We start from the raw sequence: 18,937 nt of genomic DNA on the forward strand, positions 1-18,937 counted from the left end.
GGGAACCCCGCTTCCGGCCCAAGGACATTGTCACTGCATGAATTTCTTTTCAGCTGATGGTATGCAAGGCGTGTCTCGGATTTGCCATTAATATGTGTCATGTACTACACGTAAAGCTTGCTGCCAAGTCCTCTACAAGATCAACTTAGCACATTGTACTTGGGCGATCTCGTCGTACATTGACAACACAAGTATATATTTTGGCGCATGACGGAAGATTGTAAGAAACCGGAAGTCAAAGTCCTCTCCAGCCCTTTCGGTGGTACGAGACCCGAGCACTCAGTCCCTTGACATTATCGGCCTACGGAGCATGACAACAAACATGACGGATGAGTTCATTTTAAATGGATTTCCAGAGCCTGTTACAGTGGATCTGGCCAAGAAGATCACACAGGAGAAGCTGTTGCAGTTCGCCGCGTTCCGCAACTGGAAAGACACACTTCGGAAGAACCTGGCACTTCAATCTGACGATAAGGACCACGCCTTCTCGAAAGACCCATATGTTCTCAAGAGCATCGAAATTCAATCCGTGGACTACTTCTCGCCCACCAAAATCGGTTTCATAAAGCTCAAGGCTGATATACGAAACTCAGAAAACAAAGCACTTCCTGGAATCGCTTTCCTCCGGGGAGGAAGCGTGGCTATGCTGATGGTGCTACGGCCAGTAGATTCGAGGGACGAAAGATGGGTGGTCATGACAGAGCAGCCACGAGTCCCAGCAGGTAGTCTCAAGTTCGTCGAGATCCCAGCGGGCATGCTCGATGATGCGGGCGATTTCCGCGGGCAAGCCGCGAAAGAGATCGAGGAAGAAACCGGCTTCAAGCTACCGAAACACGAGCTTATCGACCTCACTAAGTTGGCGCTGAGCCAGTCGAAACCCGAAGGCGAATTGCTCATGGACGAAGCCCTGCAGGATGCCATGTACCCTAGTCCTGGAGGGTCAGATGAATACATCCATATCTTTTTATGGGAGAAGGTACTTCTATCCACATGTCCGCTTGGTACGAAATAGTCTGACTGTGTCATCAGGAATTGAATCGTCAGGAGATTATGGATCTGCGAGGAAGGCTGACGGGGACTAGGAAGCAAGGAGAGATGATTACATTGCGTGTGTGTGACTACGAGGAGTTGTGGAAGCTTTGTCCACGCGATGCAAAGACGTTGGCAGCCTGGGCACTGTATGAAGGTCTCAATAGGGAAGGTAAGATCGAGCCCGAACTGGTGAAATGCAGGGGGTTAAAAGAATGATGAGCTCAGTGGGCAGGGGCGAGCTTGGCCAGACTGATCGGAATTGTAGCAGTGGTCAACTTTTTCTTGTCGGTTGAAACACGACGTTCATCGCAATTGTTTATTTCCTTGACTCCTTTTTTAAAAAATCAAAAATACAATTTCTAGATTTAGGAAGTGTTGTCGCTGTTGCAATCATGATATGGAGCTCTAGACAGGTGCACGCCCTCGCTGCCTGCGCGTGGATTATTGTGTCATGAAAGTGGGGCTCGGGCGGCAAAACCTAAGCAACAACACCAACCCTATCAACATCTGGCGCGTACGCACTGCCAACGCCAGAGATCGTGATGGTGTTGGTGCCTGTGGTGCTGAAGCCCGACAACTCGACGCCGTAGTTCTTGTATACATCTTTGTCCCAATTGTATCCGCTCAGAGGAAAGCTGACGGTCTTTGCTGCACCCCCGTTCACGCTAACCGATGCGACGCGCTCGTTGCTGCCGCCCATGTAGTCGACCTGGCCGTTGATGTAGTCAAAGTACACTGTCTGTGTCGCTTTGGAGGTGCGGATGTTGGAGAGCGTTACGCGACCGTTTGACGAACCGCCCAGGTTACCGACTTTGTTGGAAGACGTGCAACCGGAACAGGACTGGGTAGATGCACCCGAGGAAAGGGAGCCGGTTGATGCGGAGACATACTTGTATGTGGGTTTGGCCGCTGTCGAGCGGCGGATGTTGGAGAGGCGGATGGCGAGAGATCCGTGCGCTTTGACTTGCTTGGACAGGGAGGCTTCGCTAACAGTCTTACCCGTCCAGAGATCTTTGATCGATGCCGATGCGATGTCGAGTTCGGAGAGCTGCAGGCTCAGCGTACGCGCAGTGTTGCTGAGGTCTACGACCAAGACGGCCATGTCTCCATTGGCGAGGTCGCCAGCCCAAAGGTCGCGGTCCCCGCTCCAACGCTGACGGAGAGTGACCGGCTTGACAACGGAGTCCTGGTTGATCGCAATCAGGTCTTTGTTTTGCAGAACAGCGACGAGTTCGTTCGACAGAGCCGCTACGTCGGTTGAGACCATGAGCGCCGACTTCAGCATAGCCCACGCGGCGAAGTGCGTAGCTTGCTCGTCGAATGTCATACCAGAGTTGCCGACCATGAGCAGATCAGCATCGGCGATGTGCCCCGGGGCGACTAGACCTGATTTGGCAATGTGCACAGCTTGGTTGTAGATGCGGAACATGGAGGCCCACCCTGAAGTAATGTCGTCTGAAAGCCGGAAGGAAGTCGAGATGGGCTTCGTCCACTGAGCAGGTCCCTGGAGACCAGTAGAGGTTGTGAAAGGAACGCCCCATTGGCATATCAACATGCCCGGGATACCGACGCGTTGAAGCTCTTTCCACATAACGCCAAAGCGGGTGACGAAATCAGTTCTGGCGTTCTTAGGAGCGTTCTGGCTAGCTGCAGGTCCGTCAGCATAGCAGTTGTCATCTGAAAGGCTGTCAGCTTAGTGGTCAAGATATGCGATCACTTCTCAGACATACACTTGACGTATTCGGTGTTCAGCGTCTTGAAGAAATCCGCATCGGCAGCTTCATGACCCAATGAACCCAAGACAGGGCTCGGCGCCTCTGGGTCGCACATTCTCACACCGGCATCCGAGTACATTGTCCATTTCATGCCCTTTGACCTTGCAAGGTCGCTCAAAGGCTTCAAACCACCCGGAAAGGCTTTCAGATCCACCTTCAGTGCGCCGCTAGTAGCGTTTCGTTGTCCATCTCTTGAAGCCCACCCGCAATCGATCTGGAAGAACTTGTAGCCAGCGTCGACGAACCCGCGACTCGCGAGCGAGTTGATGGTCGTGGTGATCTTTTGGGTGTTGGGGCTACATGACATCTGATTGTATGAGTTCCAACCCATGACAGGCGTCAGTTGAAACGACTGCGAGGCGACATGGGTCGCTCCAGCGAGGGTCAGAAGAACAGAGTTGGTTAAGATCATGGTGTGTATGTCCTGGTCGATGTGCTTCGTGCCCGTCCATACGAATACCCCGTCTCTTTATACTTCCACATTTTGAGTTCATCATCAACACGAAGAAGCCGCGAGCGACCTTTTACCGGTGGAAGGAATGAGTTCGTGCGTATACCTCTCGTATGCCGGAAGTACTCCTCGAAGTGGAAGACCTTGCGCTCGACATGTTTGGATATGATGCGCAGATCAGGGGACTATGATGCGCGACTTCAAGTTTAGTCTATTTCTTCCGTTGGATAGATTGGAGGAGAGGAGTACTGCGGGGAGTTCCCGAGGCTACCTCCCTCATTCGGCACTCGCGTGGTTGAATGCCCGGGAAGAGCTTGGGCATGATATACCGGCTGTATTGCCAGCTTTGTTTCAGAGGCTCGTACAAGAATGCTAAGGTTTTCGTGGCTTTCGTGTTGTGGCGTTGGAGCTCAGCATCGATTTTCCCCACACTCGGCGCACCTTCCTCGCTACCCCGCGCTCGCTTCACCTTCCGTACTCATCAGCCGACGCATCTTTCCGCCTTCCCTGAATTAGTATTCCGCGATGCATCATCTCCCTACTTGCAACCTCAACATGGCTGCATTCGCCCTTCCACCCTTGCGCTTTGATCACTCATTGCCTCCTCGCTCGGCTAAAATGCCGCTATCACCAGTAACAGAGCTCCAGTGTGGACCGAGTGGGCCCTCGGCCTATGGGGTATCGGATATTTGATCAGAGTCTGGGGAAGTTCAGTGGATCTGGGGACGACCAGAGGCTTGTGAGGCTTGACAAGCTTCGCATGACGAGGATAATGATAAGCGGAGAAGATCCCGAGCCAGGGCTCATGCCCGGTATAAAGAGTTGATCGTCGCTGCGACCCCGTTGCAGATGACAAAGTTTGGTACAGGCCCAGTGCATTGGACCGGCTATTGACATCTCTTGATTTGAGGGACTTCCTTCTTCCACGACATCTCTTACTCTGCATCCACGATCACATACTTCCTGAAATCGCTAGCTGGACAGGGAGTACGCGACCATGGCACGCAAATATCTTGGAGGCTCTGGTGAGCGGCTGACAGTATGGATTTCCATCGCCGCCAGTACGGTACTCGTGTAAGCTACGATGAACCTATCTTGCATCGCGATTGTCTGACACTCATTAGCTTCTACGGTTACGATCAAGGTGTCTTCGGCAATGTCATCATTTCAGAGAACTTCCTCCACACCTTTGGCTACCCATCTGCCAACATGCAAGGTGTGATGACATCCATCTACAACATCGGCTGCTTCATCGGAGCGATGAGTACCATCTGGACTGGCGACATTCTCGGACGCCCAAGGCAGATTCTCCTCGGTTCGACGATCATCGGCATCGGCGCAATCATCCAGACATGTAGTTGGACTGTAGCAAGCATGATGGTTGGGCGCATTGTGGCGGGGCTTGGTACTGGCATGAACACAGCAACGGCTGGAGTTTGGCAGGCTGAGACCAGTAAGATGAATAGTCGAGGAAAGCTCGTTATCATCCAGATGGGTACGGCATTTTCAACATACAGTGTGACATTTCGGCTAATTCGTCAACAGCGAACTGCATCACCGGCTTCAGCATCTCGAATTGGCTGACTCTCGGCTTCTCGTTCGCACCGCGTGATATCGCATGGCGTTTCCCGCTCGCATTCCAACTCTTCTTCACCCTGTGCATCTACGCCATGTGCCCGTTCCTACCAGATTCGCCTCGGTTACTGATCCGCAAGGGCAAGATCGACGAAGCTTTGGAAGTCCTTGCTGCGCTCGAAGGCCATGGAGCGACCCCAGAATCACCCTCGGTTATCACGCAGTACAACATCATCAAGGACATTCTCGACCGCGAGCAAATGAACACATACACATGGACGCAGCTTCTTACCGGTAAAGGCCCAAGCGGTGTGCTGCGACGCATGCTTCTGGGCGCCTGGATGCAGGCCATGAACCAGATCTCCGGAATCAACGTCACGAGTTACTACATGTCTTATATCTTTATCAACGCCTTGGGAATATCCGAGCTACTATCGCGCATCCTCGCTGCTGCCGGGTCTGTCGACTATCTCATCTTTGCTTGCTTGGCCTACTTCGTCATTGAGCGATATGGACGTCGCAAGGTCATGATGGTCTCGGCTGCGGCATGCTCGATTTGTTGGATCGTCATCGCAGCATCGCAGGGTCAGACCGAGAAAGGTGGCGATTCGTACAAGCTGGGCATCGTCGCTGTTGCGTTCTTTTTCGTATTCTTCGCCAGCTTTGGCATGGGCGTGCTAGGCGTGCCTTGGCTGTACCCGACCGAGATCAACGCGCTTGAGATGAGAACCAAAGGCGCTTCCCTCGCGATGGCGACCAACTGGATCTGCAACTATGGTGTTGTGCAAGCAACCCTCCCCGGTATCCAGAACCTAGGCTACAAGTTCTGGATCATCTGGGCAGTCATCTGCTTCTCCTTCATCCCGATCACGTACTTCCTCTATCCAGAGACGGCGAACCGGACGCTTGAAGATATCGATCGCTTCTTTGAAACGCAACCTGGTATCTTGATCCATCGGAACAAGCTCGCTATACAGCTACATCGCCCAGCCGAATTCATCGAAGCCGATGCTAGGATTGCTGCGCATGAAGAAGAGAAGTTTGAGAAGGGGCTCAGCACGGAGCATGTTGAGACAAAAGAGACAGTGTGATCAGAAGCGTAGATTCCACATATACACGCCGAGTGACGCCCACTCTGCATATAGCAACGTACTTGCAAACGATCAAATAATGTCATGATAAAGATTGATCCATTACCTCGGGCGAACTGCCCATTACATCGCTCAATCCCGAAACTTCGCCGCGATAATACGCGGCCTCATGTCTGTACAGCCGCTTGATCTTTCATCCGAGTGAAAACTTCGCTGCAAGCCTTGCACGCAGAAACCTTCGAAAGCGTGTGCAGCGAGGCTTGTCTGGAAGAAGGCTCTTCCAAGCTTGGGCCACATCCACGCTAACCGAGAACGCGTCTTCAGCTCACGTCTACGACCAGCAAGCAGCCTTCAAGTGACGCGGCGCAACGATTGAAACGATGGGCGCACTATGTTTCTTCTCTCTTTGCATCACTAAACACGTATTGCGATGCTGCGCAAGGCGGAAATTGCCGTCATTACAGTGCCAGACATCGCCGGCCAGACCTCTGACAGGGCACGCATGGACAAGAATGTTTCCACAGATCTGATGACGGTCAACTAAGAGATTACCAGGGGTCATTGTGAGTATGGAAAAAGTCTACGCCACAGATTGGATTTCCTTACTACGACTGCGATGGCGGAGTCAAAAGCCCGAGTCAGGATTGGTAAGGAGTATATAATGCTTGAGATACCGCGACAGATATCTCGAACACCACCCCGCTACTACAGCTTTTCTATCTTCTACCTTGGCTTTGTTTCTACGTTCTTCTCGGTTATACATCCATCATGCGACATTCGTCCTGCGCAACGGCTGCCGCCATGGCAGTGGCCGCCAATGCAGCCTCGTTAGCTGAACTTTGCACAGTATCGAACGTGCAAGCCTCTCTTCCTTCTAACGGCACTCTTCTCGGAATCGAATTGCTACCCGGCACCGTGACTGCCAGTGCGCTCTACAATGCTACCCTTGAAAGCAGCGGCATGGGAGCGTCGACAACTGATGCTGCTACCTACTCCTACTGCAACGTCACTGTCAGCTATACCCATACTGGAAAGGGAGACGCAATCCCCCTCAGATTCGCCTTCCCGGATCCTTCGAGCTTCGCGAATCGTTTCTATCTTGCTGGTGGCGGAGGTTTCTCTCTCCAGAGCGTTGCCACCGGAGGTTTGCCATACGACGCGGCTTCTGGAGCCACATCGGCAGGTTACGACGCTTTCGACCAGAGCTATGATGAGGCAGTGCTGTATGGCAACGGAACCATCAACTGGGATGCTACCTACGCCTTTGCCTACACCGCGCTGGGGGAGTTGACGAAGATTGGCAAGCCGCTCACACAGGCTTTCTACGGTCTGAACGACACCAAGGTATACACCTATTTCGAGGGCTGCTCTGATGGTGGCCGTGAGGCTATGAGCCAGGTACAGCGCTGGGGCGAGGAGTACGATGGCGTCGTAGCTGGTGCGCCTGCTTTCCGCTTTGCGCAGCAGCAGGTGCTTCATGTCTACCCTGCTACCATCAACGTTATCAACGACTACTATCCTCCACCATGCGCTTTAGCCAAGATTGTCAACGCCACTATCGCTGTCTGTGATCCTCTGGATGGACGTACTGATGGTAAGTACAATATCCTCGGCCATGTGGTAATGCACTAACATGAGTCACTCTAGGTGTCATATCTCGCACCGACCTTTGCAAACTCAACTTCAACCTCAGCTCCTTGATCGGCGAAAGCTACTACTGCGCAGCGCAGACCAGCACTTCCCTCGGCTTCGGCTTCAGCAAGCGCGACCTCAACAAGCGCCAGATGCCGGGTGGCCAAACCAGCGCTCAGCCCGACCAGAACGGCACCATTACTGCAGACGACATCGCGGTAGCCCAGGGCGTCTATGACGGTCTACATAACTCCAAGGGCGAGCGCGCATACCTCTCCTGGCAGATCGGCTCCGAACTCAGCGATGCCGATCCAACATACAACAACGCGACCGGAAAGTGGGAGCTCAGCATTCCTTCCACGGGCGGCGAGTACGTGACCAAGTTCGTCCAACTGCTCGACCTAGACAACCTCGCCAACCTCGACAACGTCACCTACGACACGCTTGTAGAATGGATGAACATTGGCATGATCCGCTACCTCGACAGCCTGCAAACCACTCTACCCGATCTTACTCCGTTCCAGTCCTCCGGCGCCAAGATGATTCACTACCACGGCGAGTCGGACCCGTCCATTCCCGCTGCATCATCCGTTCATTACTGGCAGTCCGTCCGCTCAATCATGTACCCCAACATGACCGATGCCGAAGCCCAGGAAGCCATGGCTGACTGGTACCAATTCTACCTTGTGCCTGGCGCGGCGCACTGTGGTGCTAATAAGCTCCAGCCTGGTCCTTACCCGCAGGATAACATGGCTACGATTATTGATTGGGTTGAGAATGGGGTTAAGCCCAGTCGCCTCAATGCGACTGTGTCGGCGGGTGATAACGCTGGAGAGGTGCAACAGCTTTGCCAGTGGCCTGCACGACCGCTTTGGGCAGGAAACAGCTCTGACTTTGAATGTGTTCAGGATGAGGCGTCTATTGAGAGCTGGACGTACACTTTTGATGCGTTCAAGATGCCTGTTTACTAAGTATATCCCACATGGGTCCTGGTCCTCGTCGCCTATGTCGCGAGAAGACAAGAGTGATTTAGGAGGACGATTTGAGTGGAGGGGAGGAAAGGTGGCGGATTGTATATGGAATTAGTTCTGTTCTTGAGATTTTGTCTTTTATCTTGTAATATGCCGACTCTTCACCCCCTGAATATACATTGGCTTTCTGTTCCAACCATTATGGCTCATTGCAGTATCCATCAATGAAGTTCACTGTCAGCCTATTCCGGTTCTCTTTCAGCAGTGTTTCTCGTCCGATGTCCAAGAGCTTCGTCACATCTTGCCGGCAATCTGCATGCTGTCAGTCCCAGGTTTTCGATCTTCAGAGCACGCGCTTCTTACCTAGGAACAGCCCTCTCAACTCCTTCCCTTTTCCACTAGCCAACCATGCACACGTCTGACCGCAAAGCGACGGTCCGTCCTTGAAAAGGTCTTTGAAGAACTCTTCGTCCGTAATGTCGCCGTACTTCTGCTTCACATCATCTGGCGCTCCAGCTAAATTATGTTAGCATACCTCTCGGATTCCGATGCAAATGGGTATTTCTCACCTCCGCCCATATTGCCTCTCACTCCACCTGGATGCAGCGCATACATATGAATGGCTGGGTCCAGTCCATCTAGTTCCATCTCCAGCTGCAATGTGTGTGTAGCACGCATCAGAGCCGCTTTTGACGTTACGTATCCCAACGTCATGGGTACGTCGACAGTACCGGAGCGAGAAGCGATGTTGATGATACAGCCGTGACCGCGGTCGCGCATTTGTGGAAGGACAGCGTGGATGAGCATTAGAGGCTGTACATACATTAGTAGAGACACATTAATGTACGGAAAGACAGACTTACAGCCTTGAAGTTGACCTCGATCTGTTTCCAAAACGTCTCAAAATTACCCATGATGAACGGTCGCTGAGTAAATATGCCCGCGTTGTTCACCAGTATATCAATCGGTCCCAAGTCTTTCTCCACTTGCGCGAAAACCTCCTTCACGCGCTCCATATCCGTGACATCGCAGCCATATGCCTCGACCTTTCCTCCGAACGCCGAACATGTCTTCTTGGTTTGTGTGAGGTTGTCGGTGTTTAGGTCGAGGATGGCTAGGTGAGCTCCAGATTTTGCTAGCGATTCTGCGATGGCGGCGCCGATGCCTTGTCCGGCTCCCGTTATGAGGGCTACTTTTCCAGCATTGGATCCTTCTAGAGCGGATGGAACGATTGGGCCGTATGGCGCGTGGTTGAGAGGGATGGTGCTGTAGCCGAATTGTGCTGGATCCATGGTCGCGGTGTGTTGATAGTAGATCTTAGGGTATCAGTGGCTTCTTCTCTTAGACTAGAGACTGTCTCCAAGATATGAAGTTTGCCATTGTGAACATGTGGGCGGCATAGTTCCGACCGGTACGTGTCCGATGCGGGGCGGTCTCGGGGTAGCTCTTGCCCCACACGAGGTATGTGGGGTAATTCAAGAGCCGAATCGGTATTTCGTTGTAGGCTTGGTGGGAAAGACGGACGTGTCTACGGATTCGAAGGTGTAATCGCTGACGAAGGTTGAGGACGGTTTGTGATACTTCGCGAAACTGACGCGTGGTGACGTCTTCGGGTGTTCCTAAATAGGCATAGTGTTGCCGCCACAGATGGCCGACCTTGCGTCGCTGGTCGCACAATTACCCATGTTCCATCAACCGCGATACGCGACGACCATACGAAGATAGTATCCGATGCTCGCGGCCTGAAGCCACACAGACTCGGTTCATTGGACCTGTGGCACGGACAGCGGTGTGCCGCGCTCAAAGAGTACAGAGACCTCGATCATCAACGGTCGTCATCCACTACCACTTCATCTACGGGTCTTAACAAAAACAACATCTGGAGCAAGAAGAGATGATCCAAAGCGGCACAGCATATTGAACAATGCAAGACATCGCGTTAACAAAATGGCCTCAAAACCACTCAAACCGCCACAACAGGGGTTTAAATTAAACGCCCTTTGTTTCAAAAGCTTGAGGCGCGGCTCAAGTCATGAATACATGACTCAGCCATTGTCCATCAATTTGCATACTTCGATCGAGAGACACGCTAGAATCGATCATTGTCACGATTGGATGGCAGTAGAGCGCCTGATGGCAGCTGATACTCCTTTCATATTGGCATGGCCTCAGCCTTTGTCGCAAACTGACCAACGTAGGTATCCCTATGGGTATTCAGTTGAATCCTTCAGTTCAGGATGAATGTGTAAATGAGTCCAGTATGCGCTTGCTATAAGTAAAGGAAGCAATGTATGCAGTGTAAGTAACTCTGGACGAGTAGCTTTCTCAGCCTTTCCTGCGACTACGATGCAGCACACAACTCCATGGAAGAGACGAAGTCTCATTTCCCTCATTTTTATATTGGGTTTTCTGACATGCCCAGCCTTCGGAGAACCAGTATGCGAATCTTCTTCCTTCCAAAATCTGGAGCTGCCAGGCGGCGAAATTCTCGACATTGCCACAAAAACACACACGAACTTATCATTTCAAGCTCCCGCGGAGCAAAACCATTACGCCACTGCGGTGACCGATCTGCACGCTTGTGAAGTGATCATTACATACACGCATCCCGGCTCCAATGACACTATCCACACGGTCGTTTGGTTACCCTCGCCTGAGAAGTGGACAGGAAGACTCTTGGGCGCTGGTGGTGGAGGATGGGCTGCGGGACCCGAAACCAACACTACACTCCCATGGGCGGCCAGCGAGGGTTTCGTTACCGTCGCGACAGACGGAGGTCACATCGGGCAAGATATCAGCTGGTCGCTCACTAACTCTGGCAAGGTCGACTGGGTGTTGCTTGAAGACCTTGCCTCTATCTCTTTAGATGATGCCGCGACATTGGGAAAGGCGGTCACTCATCTTTACTATGGCAAAGCACCGAGCTATAGCTATTGGAATGGATGCTCTCAGGGCGGCAGGCAAGGCTACATGATGGCGCAGAAGTATCCAGACCAGTACGACGGTATATTGGCGGCTGCACCAGCTATCTACTGGAACGAGTTGATGATGCAACTCTTCTGGCCGCAGGTTGTCATGAACGAGAATGGTCAGTACTCAAACGACGGCTAGATATGTATGACTGACACACAACAGGGTTTCCGACTCCGCAGGAATTTGAGGCTATCAACGTTGCTGTTGCTGAAGCCTGCGATGGTCTCGATGGTCTGGAGGACGGCATCATATTGGCACCTCAAGACTGCACCTTTGACCCAATGACCGTCGTTGGCAAACAATACCTCTGTCCCTCTACTAACCAGAGCATGACCATCACGAATACCCTAGCCAAGGTAGCAAAGTTGATATGGCAAGGCGCAACAACTCCCGAAGGCGAATTCCTGTGGTACCCCGGCAACATCGGGGCTTCATTCGTTGGCCTCGCATCAACAACATGCAGCAAGAACAATACATGCGTCGGCGTACCGTTTGCCGTACCTCAAACCTGGATTACCGACTTTGTCATCCGCGACCGCGAATACGACACGGCACGAATGAACATCACGTATTTTGAGCAGCTTTTCCATGATGCTGTAGCCCGCTACGACTCCGTTATCGGTACCGCAGACACAGATCTCGACGGATTTCGGAAAGCGGGTGGCAAGCTCCTTTCGTGGCATGGGCTGGCGGATCAGGCTATCGCGCCTGATGCGACTGCGCATTACGCGCAGCAAGTGCATGAGCGGGATTCGAATGCCAGTGATTACTATCGCTACTTTGAGGCGCCTGGCGTGGATCACTGCGGCGGTGGGCTGGGTTGGTATCCTGGCGATGGTCTTAAAAGCCTCATTGATTGGGTAGAGAAGGGTGTGGCGCCTGAGATGCTGGAAGCGGAGACTACGCAGGGTAGGAAGGCGCAGCTTTGCTTATGGCCCAAGCACATGTTATACGTTGGAGGAAATCCTGACGAGGCTGCCTCATTCGAGTGTCGATAAGCTGCATGTGTGGCCGCTACCAATGTTGGACTATTATTCGCATGTTCGTACATATTCTTGTGGGATCGCTTTCAATACACTTTCAATTTACCCAGAGTAATGTAAGCTTGAGCTGACAGTGGGTGGACCAATCGGGCTTTCGTCTGACTGACTTCAATTGGCGTAGCGTGGGGGCTGGATACTGGAAGTGGTGTTCTGCGCCTCAAACTATCTAAAGCCTCGTCGAAACTTTTGCATTCGACTACACAACTCGATGGTATCTCCGTTCTTGATTATCATTGTTTGTTGTATCTGTAACTCATACGACTCCGGGTAATCCTTCCATGCGGCATTGACAGCACTTAGCTAACAAGAAGGCTTTCAGACATGCCACGAAATTGAGATAATCTGCAAAGATGGCAGAAGTCTGCGCAATTCTCGGCGGAGTGGGTTCGATATTCAGTATCGTGAACGGTATCAGTAAAGTCGTCGGTACCATCAGCGACCTCCAGACGAAGTGGGGCGAGGCTGATCTTACTTTGTTGAGTCTGGCGTCCCAGCTCATTGCTCTACGGGCTGCCTCGACAAAGATACAAGAGTGGATAGATCAAGATCTCCAGGACACCCACCACCAACTAGTCATGGATCTGGACGTGTCGGTCTCCTGTTGCAAGTTGTTGATGACCGAGATAGAGAGCTTCTTTTCCGACCTTGCGCAACTAACGGAGAAACCACTCGATCTTCGCGACAAGTTCAAAGTTGTTTTCGGAAGTTACGGACCGGAAAGTGTGCAGAAGCTCATCGAGCACCAGACGAGCTCACTGACTCTTTTGTTGACAGCTTGTAACTGGTAAGTGTCACGTCGAATAGCAGCGTGACGATGTTAACTTAGATGTCTAGCAAAACTCTCTCCGAGCAGCAACGTATTCTCGGTACAAACAAGACTAGGAAAATCCTGGATCGAGCAAAAGCAGACTCGATATCTCTCTATGTTCATCGTGACTCTGCATCTCTCACCAGCAAGATGACCGACAACATGTCAAAGATATCGCGAGTCTTCGAATTTGACTCAAACATCTTCTCTACGGGAGTCTACGAGCGGGCCTTCCGGGGGTCAGTAAGAGATCTGCTAAGGCGACGGCAGCAAACCCTCAGAGCTCACCCGATGGCTTCGTCGGCAGTAAAACCTACATCAACGCCCGGAAGCTTGCAGAGTATATGCTTCCTAGGACCTGACCAGATCGGCATGGATTTGTTGATTGACACCATTCAAACTGATCAACATCACCTTCACGACGAGTGGGCCTTACACCAGTGGGAGCTACGAAAGCTCTTCCTGAGCCTTGTAATCACTATCGTCAGGACTCGTTCAGACCACTGCGATGAAGAGGACGCTGGAACTGTCATGCGATTCATGCGAACTGAAGAGTACCTAGAGCGATACTCCGAGTTGCATTCAGTATCTCATAAGGCGCTAGGAGCTTGTACGCGGATTTGGAATGATGCAGTGCAATTGGCTCAAGACCCGAACGTCCGTAACGCTTATAGAGAGAGGGTTGAGTTCGGCAAGATGGTCTTTTGGGTTCAGATTATACCTGATCGTGGGTTGAGCGTTACCAGTGGCAACTATGCAGCTAGGTCGTACGTGATATTATACGCGCATGTGCAAGACCTCGGCTGACTATTTCTTAGCTTTGTTCACCGCATAGAAAGTGTCCTGCCAGTAAGCTCTTCCAATCCGTTTCAGGGCACAGCCCGGCTTGCGGATCTTCTGAGGGGGGCAAGAATGGCATTCGAGGACGTTGCTTTCCAGCTTCCAATTGGCTATTCTAGTTCAGTAAGAATCGTTGATCCGAATACACTCCGCCCGGGAGATGGAACTGCATATGTCTTCTTCGTGGACCTCCAAGACTACAATCTCGGCTTCGAGCTTGAGAAAAGGGCCGCCGAACGTGTGCTCGCGTCGGCAAGCTTACTGACAGCCCATCAGCAGCCGGTGATAGGTCTTGTTTTGAGACATTCTGGCCGGGCTGTACAGCAGATGGTGACTTCGGACTCCTTGGCACAAGTCGGAAGAACGACAAACGCTGCTGCTAAAGCGATATCGCATATCACAATGGTCTTCAAAAGTCATCTCAGAATGGAAAACTGGGACTTTTCGTTCATCTTCAACGAAACTGAAGACGTGCATTCGGCCGAGACACTTGCTCGTCTGGAGAGTATCATAAGCGGCATCACAGTACATACAAGACCCTTTCACGTATAGCAAACTGGCTATCCACATAGAACCATCGGATAACTACATTAAGCAAACCTGCTATTCCCAATCCGTGACTGTATAGACATGATCACGCAGGGCAGAAATGTCTTGTCGTCAATGGTTCTGAGGTCCCATCGATCTATCCCAGATGACGTCTTGTGATAGTACAATACACCTGCGCATATTCCGCGATACGGCCCGAATCGGTCATAGCATATGGATGTCTAGGTATCGAGTTTAGCTGCATCATCAGCCTTGTCTTGTACAGGGCAATCATTGTCAACCTCTGTTTGCACCTTTGCGTCTTCTTCCTCCACCGGTCTTAGTCCCGCAACAAATTCACCAAATGAGTCTGGTAATACGATCCATTGAAGACTCTCGGAAGTGTTGTTCATGTCGGAGACCAATCTGCTCGCTTTTCCCTCTTCAACAATCGCCCATACAATGGAAGTTGACATGTCGGCTGCACTGTGTAGCAAAGGATTTGGTAGACGAAGTTCTCTGCACAAGAGATATTAGCTTTAGTGAAAGAGTCGGCACTTTGCTGAGGTTGGGCTTACTTGACAATTTCGTTGAAGATATCTGTACAGCCTTTAGTGCCATCAAACACTGCATCACCACGTCCGCGTGTTACGCATTTGTCCAGATAATTCGTCATTATCTCTGCAGCCTCTTGAATAGAAAGGCCATGAACTGCGACTATATTCTGGTCGATGAAGACAGCAGCTGTCTTCTTGTGGTGGGTCCTTTCATGAAACAAAAGGTTCATAGGTATGGCTCCGTTGTCGTCCCAATCCAGCCATAATGTTGATTGCATGTTTGGGTTAGTCATTGTAAAATACAAGGCGGTAAATATTTGCGTATTGATCGCGCTGCAGTGGCGTTGCAGCTTTTCTTGTGGGAAAAGAAATGCTGGTAACTCAGACTGAAGAAGTACACGGAACACGACAAGAGGTCCAGCTGACCGAATCTCCTTGGAGGCTTCTGGGTCCGATGTTTTCTGAGTATGCACCTTCAACTGCTTCATCAGAAAATCCAAGATGGCTTGGTTTGTAATATTGAGGAAGGTTGTGCTGCTGGGCCCGCCGTTGGAGAAAAGCAGGTCGATGAGCGGGGTATTGTTGAGGCTTATCTGGCCACCTACGTGGACGGTATGTGCCTTCTTGAACCGACCATTGGTACGCGCAAGATCACTCGCTTTCATCCCGTGTGCGCGAAGCAGGCGTTGAATACACAAGTCGAGTGTTGCCGGTCTGCTGCCCCTGAAGACGCTTGACTCGCCGAGCAGTGCGATTACGGTCTCCATGTCCTCCCACGTTTTTGCAAGTAACTTGTCTGCCGATTCAACCCGGTTCGCACTGTGTGCTTGACGAAGAAAGTTGTAAAGATGCGCATATCCCAGTGTAAGTCCATCAGCGTTCTGTACAAAAAGCACCACCTCTCTCACGGCATGTAGTGCCACAAACAAGATTGTTCCAGCGAGGAATGGATTCATCCTGATCCAGTCGCCCTTATAGCGATCATAGAGTTCGTCTGGCTGGTAGTTTTCATCGAGACCTTTCGCTTTCCGCTCATGCTTCACGCGTGTTACCCAGATTGGATGATTACTCATCCAGACGAGGCTATCCCCCATTGTCAGGGGATCGCGGAAGAAGGATTTTAACTTGGATCGTTCCTTGTTGTCCAGAAAAAGCGCCGAACCCTTCACCACTTCATGTATGTACCCATGGCCAGAAGCGTGTGACCATGTCTCAAGATAATCAGCAAAGACTGACGCAACCTTTTTACGGTTATCTTTACGATCATGTGATGGCTCGCTGGGGTCCCGGCAATCGTCCGTAATCTGTGGATCCCGATTATGGTCGCCTTCGCTACCATCTAGTGGCTTGTCAGACCTCTGTTGATCATCCATGGCCTGTGGATTCCGTTCATGATCGCCTCCGCCATCTGATGGCTTGTCAGATTCCTGGTCATCATCTACAACTTGTAGTGTCCGTTCATAGTCATTGCGACCATCTGAGCGCTTGTTGAGTGGAACGAGAGGAACCAGACAATCCTGAACTCCTATGTACAGATCGGTGTACAACATCATTCCGATGGAGATGTTTGTTCCATACTGATAGTCCTCCTTAGGTTCGAGATCGTCGTCGAAGCCTCGTTTCAAGTATCCATACCATTCCTGCGTAAAGTTATCCATGACAGGAGGTCGTTCCCGCACGTCTTTGACCATATAAAGAATGTCATCCATAGCGTACAAAAGAGATTGGTTCCTTAATGGAACATCTCTGCGACCATCAGAGCCACGTCGCTCCAAAAGAGACATGGCGGTAGGATACGCTTCAAGAAATTCCCAAACGCAGTTGTATGTGTGCAGACATCCATAGGTGAGCAGGCTATCCGAGGGTTTTACTACGCAGGACTGCGATCCTCCCATCATTGCACGAACTTTCGCTCGCACCTCGTCTGTTTGCCTCCTGAGCAATTTGCTGATCTCGGGACGATCAAGTAGCTTATGCCAGAAGCCCTCAGCGTCCTCTATCTCCGGGAACGAGGCCAAGAATTCGTGCACTAAGCTCTTTATCATCTGCATCGCTGCTTGTGTCGTTGCGGCTGCTGAGACAAAATCCACACCATCCTTACAATGGTAAAGAAACCAGATTCCTTTGACGGCACCCTTGATCTCATTGTAATCTTGTAACAACATGTTCATGGCAATCATGCGATCATCCTCTCTGTTGTCGACAGTATAATTCGTCTTTGAGGTTGTTGCTGGTCTAGCATCAAATGTCGACTGGTCACCGCTTCCCGGCTCCTGGTCTGCCAGCTCTCCAATATCAAGCTTGCTGAATCTAGTGTTTAGGCCATCGATCGGGGTCTGCGTAGCGTGGTCGCTGGGCTTAGGCGTCGCTTTGCCAGTAGTGATGAACGGCTTTAGCAAATTAAGTGTGTACTCCAAAGTTCCCGTGAAAGTAGCGTGTGCTTCGTTGCTCGCAGTGAATGTATGCTGTAAATTTGGATCTACATGTTCAGTCTGATTTTCGTGCCATTTCGTCGACTTGGTGCGCTGACGGATTGCTCGAGCTGCTGCTCTGCTGGCGTAGAGTGGCACCACGAACTTCTTGGGAGGTTTCTTTGCTATGGCATCGGCGCACGTTCTCAAATCATTGATGGTGACCTTGCGCGCTTGCGGGGATTTGGGTTCAGCCGTTCGCGCTTTCCCCTTGAGTCGGCCACCAGTAGCAGAAGTTGGCGCAATGGCAGAAGGGACGAAGCCACAACGACTAGCCGTCTCGACAAGCCATGTAACAAAGATCTCGGTGTCGGCTTTATACTCTCGGTAGCTGTTAGCGATGTTGTCCGGAAGCATTTTCGGCGTGCCTGTCGGTGTGTTGAGGCACTGCGATATCGCGACTCGCACAGGTGTCTTATCGTTATCGTCACGTGCGCTAACGCCGCGCTACCCGTCAACCCCCTGCAAACATCGTCATAACTCCTCTCATGATCTTCGATCCGACATTCAGCGACATCACACAACTGCTATGACAAGCCTGCTGTTACTCCCCAACGAGCTCACACAGCATATTGCATCTTTTCTACCCTGCTCCTCAGCCCTCAATCTTTCAAGAACCAACCGACAATTGCGAACGATCTGCAATGACAAAATAGTATTCCGCAACATTGCAAAGTACAACCTAGGACAGCCCCTGCTCTCCGAAAATGGCATAGAACTATCGGAAACCCATTGGGCGGAAGCCGACTCCGTCTTAGCCGAAACGTCTCTCGAAGAGACGATCCGCATAGCATACGCAGCGGAGAGATGCATCGGGGCTCTGCTCGAGAGCGGCGACACTTGGACCTTACGCAAAGCCAAAGGGATCAATTCATATGAACTGAATAGATGGCTACCGCACATCATGGCTTTGCACCACCCTATAGCTACACAGCTCAAGCCCGAGACTTTTCTAGAGCTTCAAGGCCGCTTACAGGTTCACTTCCAATCAGATGACTTCTCACCCAACCTCCTCGATGTCAACTTCATCCTCAGCTACACTATCTTGAAGCAATTACAAATGACAGGAAACGGGAAGCAAGTCAAGGCACCTTTCGACCGCTTCTTCTCCGTGAACCACATAAAAGATCCACCAATAGTGGCGAGTAACGGCGTGAGATTGGATGGAGATGCGATCAAGAGCCTTCGGC

General features: G+C 51.4%; 7 protein-coding genes across 7 annotated transcripts; 4 read left to right on the forward strand and 3 right to left on the reverse strand.

Annotated features, from left to right (window-relative positions):
* Positions 1-322: 322 nt before the first annotated feature.
* Positions 323-1,012, forward strand: J4E78_010744 (uncharacterized protein; the record flags this gene model as incomplete). Its single annotated transcript, XM_049371320.1, has 1 exon — positions 323-1,012. One exon carries the CDS (start codon positions 323-325, stop codon positions 1,010-1,012), a length of 690 nt encoding a protein of 229 aa, XP_049216973.1.
* Positions 1,013-1,510: 498 nt separating this feature from the next.
* J4E78_010745 (uncharacterized protein) lies at positions 1,511-3,219 on the reverse strand (the record flags this gene model as incomplete). Its single annotated transcript, XM_049371321.1, has 2 exons — positions 1,511-2,709; positions 2,763-3,219. The coding sequence occupies 2 exons, from the start codon at positions 3,217-3,219 to the stop codon at positions 1,511-1,513; spliced, it is 1,656 nt and encodes a 551-aa protein (XP_049216974.1).
* Positions 3,220-4,255: 1,036 nt separating this feature from the next.
* Positions 4,256-5,924, forward strand: J4E78_010746 (uncharacterized protein; the record flags this gene model as incomplete). Its single annotated transcript, XM_049371322.1, has 3 exons — positions 4,256-4,332; positions 4,383-4,753; positions 4,804-5,924. The coding sequence occupies 3 exons, from the start codon at positions 4,256-4,258 to the stop codon at positions 5,922-5,924; spliced, it is 1,569 nt and encodes a 522-aa protein (XP_049216975.1).
* An 801-nt stretch (positions 5,925-6,725) lies between these two features.
* On the forward strand, positions 6,726-8,527 carry J4E78_010747 (uncharacterized protein; the record flags this gene model as incomplete). The annotated part of the gene is made up of 2 exons (XM_049371323.1): positions 6,726-7,518; positions 7,572-8,527. 2 exons carry the CDS (start codon positions 6,726-6,728, stop codon positions 8,525-8,527), a joined length of 1,749 nt encoding a protein of 582 aa, XP_049216976.1.
* Positions 8,528-8,726: 199 nt separating this feature from the next.
* J4E78_010748 (uncharacterized protein) lies at positions 8,727-9,819 on the reverse strand (the record flags this gene model as incomplete). The annotated part of the gene is made up of 4 exons (XM_049371324.1): positions 8,727-8,839; positions 8,891-9,043; positions 9,097-9,340; positions 9,391-9,819. The coding sequence occupies 4 exons, from the start codon at positions 9,817-9,819 to the stop codon at positions 8,727-8,729; spliced, it is 939 nt and encodes a 312-aa protein (XP_049216977.1).
* Positions 9,820-10,814: 995 nt separating this feature from the next.
* J4E78_010749 (uncharacterized protein) lies at positions 10,815-14,158 on the forward strand (the record flags this gene model as incomplete). The annotated part of the gene is made up of 6 exons (XM_049371325.1): positions 10,815-10,825; positions 10,950-10,963; positions 11,058-11,615; positions 11,663-12,409; positions 12,901-13,327; positions 13,378-14,158. 6 exons carry the CDS (start codon positions 10,815-10,817, stop codon positions 14,156-14,158), a joined length of 2,538 nt encoding a protein of 845 aa, XP_049216978.1.
* An 803-nt stretch (positions 14,159-14,961) lies between these two features.
* J4E78_010750 (uncharacterized protein) lies at positions 14,962-18,104 on the reverse strand (the record flags this gene model as incomplete). Its single annotated transcript, XM_049371326.1, has 3 exons — positions 14,962-15,238; positions 15,298-15,319; positions 15,677-18,104. The coding sequence occupies 3 exons, from the start codon at positions 18,102-18,104 to the stop codon at positions 14,962-14,964; spliced, it is 2,727 nt and encodes a 908-aa protein (XP_049216979.1).
* Positions 18,105-18,937: the final 833 nt, after the last annotated feature.

The sequence above is a fragment of the Alternaria triticimaculans genome (genome assembly GCF_023758025.1).
Source record: "Alternaria triticimaculans strain BMP 0046 chromosome Unknown scaffold_38, whole genome shotgun sequence".
NCBI lineage: Eukaryota > Fungi > Ascomycota > Dothideomycetes > Pleosporales > Pleosporaceae > Alternaria > Alternaria triticimaculans.